General features: G+C 30.6%; 2 protein-coding genes across 2 annotated transcripts in view; both read right to left on the reverse strand.

The window, feature by feature from the left end:
• Galt (Galactose-1-phosphate uridylyltransferase) overlaps positions 1-11,160 on the reverse strand; it is a 131,824-nt gene that overhangs the window by 94,898 nt on the left and 25,766 nt on the right. The gene's annotated exons all lie outside the window — the stretch shown is intronic.
• On the reverse strand, positions 1,976-9,638 carry LOC657793 (UDP-glucosyltransferase 2). Its single transcript, XM_008193158.3, has 4 exons — positions 8,734-9,638; positions 8,461-8,680; positions 2,319-2,538; positions 1,976-2,272 (listed from the first exon to the last, which is right to left on the reverse strand). Exons 1-4 carry the CDS (start codon positions 9,568-9,570, stop codon positions 1,993-1,995), a joined length of 1,557 nt encoding a protein of 518 aa, XP_008191380.2. The 5' UTR covers positions 9,571-9,638; the 3' UTR covers positions 1,976-1,992.

An 11,160-nucleotide genomic window follows, 5' to 3' on the forward strand; every position in this document is an offset into this window, starting at 1 on the left:
ACACTTTAGCTCCCTAAATCATAGTCATAAAAATATTTTTTTGCAACTCATTGTTTTGCATATTATACAGACTGATCCATAAAATCTGAGTCTGTTGGCAACACAATTCAACAATGAAATAACTTATATTGTCAAGAAAAACTGTACCAGGTTGCAGTGTGGCAAATTATGAACAAAAATGTTTTCAGATCTGTTGCCAACAGACTCAGTTTTTCTGGATCAATCTGTATTTGATAAAAAATAAGTTTCATTCCGTAAGCAGATGGGTGAAGGAAAACCTTAATTCGTATCCTCTATTATTAATTATGGTACAAGTATGTTATAAATAAAGAAAATAAATTACAAGAAAAAATTAAAGCTGCTTAGAACCTTGAGTTTTTATTATCAAACATTTTAAAATAAGATGTTTTAGTTTAACTGAACCGTTAATTCGGCGATAGCATTTTTAATGTGTGTACTTTTGCGTTTGATTTTTTTTGTGCGCTTTTTTCTTTATGTGCTTTTTTCCTTGTGAGCTTTATTCCTTATGCGCTTTATTCCTTGTGCGCTTTTTTCCTTGTGCGTTTTTTCCTTGTGCGCTTTTTTCCTTGAGCGCTTATTTCCGGTCACCAAGTTATCCATATCAAGCATTTGTTTCTTTATTGGCAAAACATCTCAACCAAGTAAACAAATGATTTTCGATAAAGCTTTAATGTAAAATGAGTACATCAAAGCGAAATTAATGAAGAAATTCAGCAATTGGTAGCAGAACTCAAGTTCAGCAGTTCGTGAACTTCGATTAAGTACACGAAAATAGTAGATTGTTTAACAAATAAATAAAACCCACTTTTTTACGCGTTAAACACGCACTTTTTTCATGTACTTCACAAAAATTATGATTTCAAATTTAATTTAAATTTTAATTAAGATAAAACCATCAATTTATTTCCCAAAAATCTTACAAATCTTACAAGTTAGACTCCACAAAGCTCATAAACAATGCCATGTAATGACGCAATGAAATATAAAGTGTTGCATTTGAGAAAAACGAGTTTTGCCATTTGTAATTTGTCATTTGTCAGCAAAGAATATTAGTTTTAAGGCATGCTTAAGGAAAACAAAATTGTGTCGAAAATTAAGTTATGATGCCAGGATGGTGCCTTTTTCAAACTTTCAACCGTTTTGACACTCTTCCAGTCAGAAGAACAACTGTTTTGCCAAATTCCTTAAGAAATGCACCAAATTACTTCAATAATGAAGTAATTCTATCAGTTTCCATTGTTTTAAAGTGTTTTTTAGGTCATTCAGAAACGCAATTTCGTGAATTTCTTTCAAAAATACTCAGAAAATTGTCTCGAGTCCAAAAATTGCTCAAAAAATTGGCTCTAAGGTCTCATTACTACTGTTACTCGCTAAATTATAAGTGATTACCTGTGTCGTTGCATCTGGTGGAACTTTTATTTTTCAAATGTTGAATCTGTCCACACGTTGAGCAAAAGGTGGAAAATCCAGTTCTCTTAGCAAAATTAATCACCCATTTTGCAACAAATTGCTGCTGTTGTCCTCCGGCACCTTGGATAGCCAACTGGCAATCCAAACTACATTATCCAAGATTCTTGAAGGCCTGTATCTACTGATGGGATGGGAAACCAAATATGGGGCTTTTATTATTGGTACACCCTTGTACCGAAGAAACAACAGTGTTGAAGTCCTATGCCCACATGGGGATTCAAATTTAATTTAAATTTTAATTAAGATAAAACCATCAATTTATTTCCCAAAAATCTTACAAATCTTACAAGTTAGACTCCACAAAGCTCATAAACAATGCCATGTAATGACGCAATGAAATATAAAGTGTTGCATTTGAGAAAAACGAGTTTTGCCATTTGTAATTTGTCATTTTTAGAAAATAGGCGAAAGAGTATTGACTCTGAGTTCGTTTCAACTGTACATTTAAGATTTATATTAAAAAATTGAATGAATAAAAAAAGTGTTGTTAACAAGAAAAGTTTATTCTAACTTGACTGTTTTAACCTTACGTCTTTCTTTCATACACTTGACAAGTAATTTCAAACACACAAATGAAAAATAAGCAGAGAATATAAAAAATGCCACAAAAAATGTTAACACATCAATCAGGAGATACTGATACGTTGGGATTTGAGCTGGTTTCAAAAACTTCGCTCCCTTATATTTCAAGACATACTCAATCCACTTCACGGTTTGGTTAAGCCCAGAAACGGGTTGCTCTTTCAATAAAATTGACAACTTTTCTGCTGATTTTTTATACCTAGAAGAAGATATCAATTTTTATATTGTCAAATCTAGCACGCTACTTCTCATTATTTAAAATATCTTCGATAGACTTCTTCAGTATTTCTTTCCCCACATTATTACTATCAAGGATAATTCCCATCCCTTTCCGAATTGCCCTTTTAACGTTGGAATACTGATCAACATAGACGGGCATCCCAATAATGGGAATTCCGTTGTAAATTGCTTCCTCTAAAGACTGGAGACCTCCTTGAGTAATGAAGAGTTTTATTTTTGGATGTTCTAAAACCCGAACATGATTATTACATAACTGCGACTAGAGTTCCTATATTGGGAGAGTTGAGACACTGATGCCAATTTTCGAAATTTTGTTTCATATACGTCCATTAGAATGTATAAAAAATCAAACTGGGATAGAAATCAGTGGTGTTACACTTCAAATTTGGCGAAAAATCTTCATAAGTATTTGAAAAAAAAATACGACATGGTTCTACGAGCGGCACGTAAAAATTACTATGGACAACGGATTCAAAATGCAGACAATAAATCAAAATTTGTGGCAAAAGTAAAAAATGTTGTGAAATTCAAATCGAAGGTGATCCTAAGCAGATTGTTAATGACATTAACCAGTATTTCATTAATTCAGCGCCCTTTGTACGAAGTAAGTCAAATAAATAATAATACGATCTCATCCAATGCTAAAACTATGTACATATACCCAGTTACTTGTCAAGAAATTATTACTATAATTCAAAATTTTAAAAATAAGAAAAGTACAGGCTTTGACGAAATATCTAATAACATAATTAAATACTATTATGAAGAAATTAGCGCACCTTTATCTTTTGTTATTCAAAACTCTTTAGATTATAGAATTTTCCCAGAACAATTAAAACGAGCGCAAGTTCTTCCTATATACAAAAAAGGTGACCCAACATTACTATCAAATTACAGACCAATAAGTCTGCTTTGATTGTTTTCTAAAATTTTTGAAACTGTTATATCTTCCAGAATTACTAACTTTTTAATGAAATTTCAGCTACTGAATTCATCCCAACACGGACCCATTAAAGAGAAATCTGTTGACTCAGCTATATTTAGCTCCACTTATACTCTGTTAAATAAATTAGAAGAAAAAAAGGTGGTTCTTGGAATTTTCTTAGATTTCTCTAAAGCCTTCGATTGCCTAGATCATAACATCCTAATAAGTAAATTAAAGAAATACGGCATAAGAGGAATTATGTTAAAGTTGATCACATCTTATCTTAATAATAGGTATCAGCAGGTCACAATAACAAAAAACAGTACTGTATATACATCAAATAAACTTTAATTAAACAAGGTGTACCTCAAGGTAGTATACTAGGTCCTTTATTTTTCGTAATTTATATAAAGGACCTATTAAACATTTTAACAGCCTCAGACAACAATAGTGCAGTTAACTTTGCTGACGACACAAACATATTAATTTGGGGTGAAAATATGACAGATACAATGAAAGAAGCAAAGATATGCATGAATAAGGTAATAAACTGGACTGAAGAAAATAAATTAGTGTTAAATTTTGAAAAAAACTACGGCATTCATTTTGCAATATGTAATCACAAGAATACAGAGAAACCGAATAAAATTGTAATATCATCTAAAGAAATTGAATTAATAGAGAAAACTAATTTTCTGGGAATATGCATTGACCTTAAGTTAAGCTGGACTAATCATATAGATAATTTATTAAAAAAATTAAACTCAGTACATTTTACAATACGTGTTTTCAAAAAATACATTAACATTGAACAACTAAGAATAATATACTTCGCAAATTTTCAATCATTACTAAGCTACGGTATAATATTTTGGAGGCAAAGTGGAAAGATGTCAAAAGTATTTGTTGCTCAAAAACAAGTCATGAGAACTATGTTTAACTTAAAATATAATGAAACTTGTAGGAACATCTTTAAAAGCAATAACTTTTTGACAGTAACTGGTTTATACATATATAGATTACTTTTATTTTTCTTTAAACAGAATCTACTATTTAATGTCACTAACGACCATAAGTACAACACTCGCAAAGTAGACTTAAAGTATCCAAGACACAAACTCACGCTGACGGAAAAAAATTCTCATTATGCAGGAATAAAACTATACAATAGTTTACCTGTGCATCTACGCACACCTTGCAATTTAAATTTATTTAAAAAGAAAATATTTGAATACATTTTGGATCTCGAACCATATACTTTAAATGAATTCTATAATAGACAGGTTTTTTGACTTATGTCTTAAAATTATTTGTATGTTATTGTTATTTCTGTGTATAATACTGACGTTTTTCGTATCAATTTTGTTACTACATCTGTATAAATTGATAGAAATAAATTATTATTATTATTGTTATTAAAAAATCAAATAAATTTGTCAAAAAATTTTTCCATTTTTCGTCGACTAATTGCGTTTAGAAATGGTTTACACTGACAGTCGTCGTTAATTAACTGTTTTTTTTATATGAGCTCCAAATTTTCAAAGAGATTTCTTTGTAAGTACAAGAATTTTACGTTTCTTCATCATAAACATTATTCCCTAAACTTTAAGAAATGGTAAAAATCGATAAAAAAGTTTTAGGTTTATTATTAACAAGCATTTGAAAAAGTGTATTGGCTAAATAATATTACATACAAAACCTATGAGATTTTGGGAATTTGTCTATGCATTTACAAGATACGTAGGTACTTGAACCCAAAATTGGGTCTAATTTTTAGGAAAGTTGAACCTGACGCTGCTTGGCCGCCTTTAGCATCTACGTGAACTTTAGATTCTGTTTCAAATTATAAAGATATTGAAATTCAAAATTTTGTTACGTTTTTCACACGAAAAGACCTTGAATATCATTTTTTTGGGAAACTTAAAAAGACGACAGGAAATATGAAGGGTTTTAAGTTATGTATTTAATATTAAAATAAATATCAAAAATTTCAGAAATATGAACATTGATATTTGTAGGTATAGATATAGGTACATAGATGCCTACAACTATGATTTTTGTATTTCTGATTATCAAAGTCAAATAATACGTTTTCAAATAAATAATAAAGAAAAACCCATTTACGAAAAACACGAAGATAGGAGAAATTATAGCAGATCTAATTATACAACGTTTACTCAATATTTAGAAACCACAAATTGGGATAGTCTGTCAAAATTAACAACGGCAGAAGACAAGTTCAACGAATTCTTTAAAATATTTTTGGAGGGTTTCAATATCATCTTTAACTATACTTTCAAAAATAAAAATACAAACAGCAATAAAATAAAATCATGGATAACAAAAAAATCTAAAGAACTGTTAATGTTAATTTCAGTATCAGATAATCGTATAAAAACAATATGGTCTATCATCAAAAGCGAAACTAAAAGTGTTGCCAATCAATTAAAACTTCCCACAAATGTTAGTGCAGATAATTTTAATGATTTCTTTTTACATAATCCGGAAAATATTATCAAAAATTTAATTAATGGACATAATGGTTCTCATACTTAAATAAACAATATATCAAAACCAACACTTCAACGTTTTTCCAACTCGTCATTGAAAATGTCATCCGTATAATAATAAATAAACTTAAAAACAAAACGGCGGAAGTTATACAGGGTGTCGTGTTATGAAATTTAGAACGCACATATTTTAGGAGGTGTTCTTACAATTATGGGCAAAAAAATGACTTCAAGTTAAAAAATAAAATTTTGAAACACATTTCTTTTATTTAAAATTAAGCCAAATTACCGTTGGATCATTAAACCCCGAAAAATAAATGGCCACACAAAAAATTAACCAAATCGCTGGCCTGATCCAAGGAAAAAATTAAATTTTGTTGCTAAAAGCTTCATCCAAATTTTGATAGTAATTTGGGCAGTCATCTTTTGAAACAATTGATGAAGCATTTCTATGCGGCATTTTGAGTACCACTGTTAGAAAAGTAAACTTGTTTTAATTTCGTGAAATTACTTTAAAGACCAACAACAGTGGCTGAAATTTCTGTGTTGTCGAAAATGGAATCAATATTCGCCTATGGAAAGTGTCGTTGGAGTTTTTGTGAAATGTTATTTATGAAATTTAAAGTTCAAAGAATCGTCAATAATTTGAAGACACAGAAGTGTACTTGAACTAAATCGAGTGAGGACAAAACACGTCACTGGAAACGAAGCAATAGTTGGGGCTGTAATTCAAACTTTTGAAGAGAATCCAATCAGCAGTGTACGAAACATTTCCAAAATCCTGAATGTTCAAGTGTCTAGAATTTTTCAGTTGTTGTTCAGCCTTTTAGTCCTTTTAGAACGATTTAAAGCGTCCAGTACCAAAAGTAAGTCAAAAATATTGTTTTTTAACTTTGTATGCTGCCGTGCTAAGCAAGAACGTCGTAACTGACTTTTTTGTCAAATTTGAGATAACAAAAAATCTGAGATCAATAGTGCAATAACTTTGATTCTAAATAACTTTAATAGATATTATCCAGAAATTAATAAGACGAAATACGTAAATAAAATTGACGTATGTGGGGTTTGTGCAATATTACTTAGCAAGAAAGTCGTAACTATAAAATGTATATGAAACCCACTCATTAATGAATCAAAAATTGTATATTTTCTAAAATTAATCAAAAACATTAGGTACCACCAAGTTTGGTTGATTACCAAGTCGAATTACAATTAAAAAAACAAAAAAAAGTGTATGACTTTGACGATTTTGTCAATTCGGTTAGAAGGACGGGTACAAGAACTAAAATTAAACAAATGAAAATTGAAAACTTTTTCAAATGGCAAGACTACAGTTCACAGTACAAATTGACCAAAATTACTAATCGACCTTACCTAAGCGACATGGTTAACGTTACGTTTGAACGAGGAAAAAAAACATGAAATATAAATGCAGTTTTGATAGTGACTTTATAGAGTTAAATTTCCTAACATCAATAACATCATATTCAAAAAACCCACTCAAAAACACACAACAAATGGCATAGATACAGAAAGAAAACAGGAACTCTTAAAAAAATTTTAAAATATTCTACCAGAAAACCGATTGATTTTTTGGCAAAATTTGCTTTTATTTCAAAAGTATCGTACGCTAGGTGTAATTTCTTGGGTACATTTTTTTATAAATTTCCTGTTGTTACGTATTATTACATTTGTTTAAAGCCGTTAATAAATATTTTTGTAGTTACGACTTTTTTACTTAGTTACTTTTACTTAATTAAAGAAATAAATAAAAAAATTAAACGTCGTATGTGGAATAACAGCGATTTGGCAAAATAATGGATACAATTGCATACATATTTCCTTTTTACAAATAAATTGTTAGGTTGACTTCAATATTCCATGTTACTAGCATTTAAAATAACAGTGCACTCTGAAAATGTAGAAAACAAGACATAACTCAAGATTCATATAAAATCAGTTACGACGTTCTTGCTTAGCATGGCAGTATGGGTGAAAGATAATTGTGAAATGTCCCTTGCGTGACAGTTACGTTTCTACGAGTAGGATTGACCAAAATTCAATGGTAGTGCTCATTTGTCTCATAGAGATCTACGCTTTTGCATCTATACCCACGTTTAACAGTTGTTTCTCATTTTTTTTCGGACAGCATTTTTCACTGACGATCAATTTTTTAATATAAGTCTTAAAAGGCTTAACATTTTAAAAAGGCATGTAAAAATTACGTTTTTAAGACTTGAGTTGTTGCATTAATTGGATTTTAATCTTTATCTTTTAAAATATCTGCATTTTAAATTTCATAAAAATTCGTTGACATAGGTATATGAGATATCAAGCTTGAAAATCTTAGCTGAGACACCCTGTATAGTGAATGTGTGTGTGTTATCATAATATTTTTTATTTTACTGACAAGTCGATGTATTTCAATATCTTGCGGCAATAAACTTATTATTAATATTATTGTTATTATTATTCAATTATTTTTATTTTTTAAATAGTAATTACAAATTTTCTACGTTTCCTACGTCCCTGGTTAAATTTGACGTAAAATTACAAAAAACATAAACCTCTGACATAAGTTACTAACAAAAATTTTAATAAAAAAAGGATAGAAATATATACTTATCCACATAATACAAAATTGGCTCGGTTTAACCTTCAGTGTCCCAACTCTCCCAATAAAGGAACTCTAACTGCGACCTCCGTCCCTACTTAAAATCTGTTGTTGTGGTAACCACGGTTTCACCAATATTTTCGAATTTGTTGTAACGCTTGCGTCTTCAAATTTCCATAACACTTTATACGGCAGTTCGGAAAATACTTGCAAAAATGTTGTTTTCGTGTCTTGGTCCAAATCCTTGCTTTTAACATTTGTCCCAAGGCTGAAATAAATCGCTCCGTTTTCAGCCCCGTCCAAAAATTTTTGTATATCCTATGGAGAGAATCCTAGCCTAGCCACGAGAAAATTTTTGTTTAAGTACTTACTTCAGGTAGGGGAGTATCTCCCTCAAAATGTGTTCCCCCACCTACCATTAACACGTTGCTCATTAGGGGCCTTATGTTGTGAATAATTGGGTTCGTGTTCAGAAAAACCATGCTGGCATTGCGTTGCATCTGTTCCAAAGGAGGGACATCCTCTCCAAAATACTCCTTAATAATCTCATCAATTTTCGGGTAAAAATAATACTTGAAATAGAGTTTACTTCCAACGTAGTAGAACGTGTTAAGGACTCGCTCAAAAAAATTCATCTCGCCATCGTAGTGAGAAATAAAATCCGGGAACAAAGCCGGAGAGATTGGATTACCCAAGGCTTCATGTACAAAATTGGTCAAATCCATTGGGGACATTCCAATAAACGGACAATTAAATCTCTTACTGAAAGCCACCATTGCGGGATTTAAAAACTCAACGACGACCAAATCAAAGTGTTCGTTTTTGTCATTGATGATTTCCTGGACTTGGGGATGTTCCAGCTCTCGTATGATGATGTCGTTCATCATTTCCACGTATTGGTTTAAACACTTGAGTAAATTTGTATTGAAGTTCCTTATGATGTCGCTGACGTTGTGCTTTTCGTGCCATAATTGGTAAGCGAAGCTCCAATCGATTTGTCGAAAGTTTGATAAATTGGCGTTTTTGATCGGATCAGTGGTGAATAAGGTGACGTGGTGTCCTCTTGAGTTCAGTGTGAGCCAGAGCGGATTGAAGACGATTTGGTGGCTGTATGAAGGGGTTGGCATTATGGCTAAAATTCGGCCACAGGCACTGGGAGGAATTAAATTGGTTAAAATTAGGGATAGAACGAGTTGTTTTAGCAACATTTCTTGTCTTGATACACGCAGGCATAATGAGGAGAGTGACGAGATAAAGCAGTAATGGGTAATATTTAAATAAGGATTATGTTGTATAATAAATTATGTGTTTTATGTTATCTTATTTATATCTAATTATCCGTACAAACACAGTCATTATTATTGGTAAGAGTACTTTACAGAAAACGCAAAAAATGAAAACCAGGAAAAACATTGCTCAGGAATTTATTGGTTTCTGTCACTTACGCTTCTAATCTTTGCCTAAAAAAGGTTAATCGCAAAATATTATGTAATGCTTTAAGTATAACAAGTTCGGGTACAAAAATTGATAGAAAACATTAAAAGAAGCATAGATCTGCTTATACGCCGCACCTTTTTATAATAAGGATACGAGGTGGTTTTACGCCGCACCTTTTTATAATAAGGTTTTTAAAACCATACAAGTCATTTTACGGTCCTTTTGAATCAGTGTAGAATCTATATTAACAGTTGATACATCCTATGTTATTAATTAGTAGTTTATTACAAAGTAGTTACTTGAGCGATACTAAATGCTGCGTTTTTAAACGCTGGTATTTTTGTCTGTTTGTAAATTAAAATAGTGAAAATTCACGAAGTGCTATTTTAAGGAACATTTGTTAATTACAATTGTAGCACAGTACAGGGTGATTCTTTTAGGGCCAACATTAGAAACTTTTTAACTTCTAATATAGCTAAATCTTAAAATTTTGTATACGATCCAAGTTGACCATTCTGTGTACAACTAACTTATCTTCAAAATAGCTAAGCTTCCGGAACTACAAAAAATTAGCGCCAAGTTTATAATTTTAAATAGCAACCACACATTTTTATTGCATATTTGAATTCATCCTCTTAAGCTGAGTAAAGTCTTCCTATATCCTATATATCCCTATATCCTATGTCGACAAATTTGACATTTAACGTTTCATTAAAAACATTTCGCTAAAACTCTCTTATTATTTGTAACATTTTTTACGTTTAACCATTTTTATTACTATACATTACCTTATTCGTAATTCTGTCAAAATGTAGATGAGTGAAATACATATCGAAGACGTACATGGATTATTTTTATGTAAAGTTTTTTTTTCTATGTTTGAACTAGTGAAGTGATTCTCTACAACGCTCTCAATTGGGAATACGCCAATTTTGAGACACACTGTATAAGGGGCGATAATTTTAATATTATTATTTTTAAATAAACAGCATGAAAGCACTTAATATGAAGAATTTTGTGTAAAATTATCTATATCTTTTTTAATTTTTTGTATATTTGATTTTTATTTTTTTATTTGACTTTTTTAACAGACTTAAAGCAATTTTAAGCCTTGTCTAGTTCTAATTCGAAGAATAAAATGTTGTATTCAAGTAGTTTTCACTCGTGGTTTAACATTCACTCGTGAAATAAAGCGTCCGATTTACAGTCAAACTCGTTAAATAAATTACTATTATTATTATTTACTTTATTCATTAAATGTTTCTTACTTACGAAAAAGATGAAGGACTATACTATGAAAGACAGTCGGTTGTCATTTAAAAGCTTAAAAATGAAACATTTTTCTTAAAAAGTAATGACGT

This window comes from Tribolium castaneum, chromosome 1, assembly GCF_031307605.1.
Source record: "Tribolium castaneum strain GA2 chromosome 1, icTriCast1.1, whole genome shotgun sequence".
Classification (NCBI taxonomy): Eukaryota; Metazoa; Arthropoda; class Insecta; order Coleoptera; family Tenebrionidae; genus Tribolium; species Tribolium castaneum.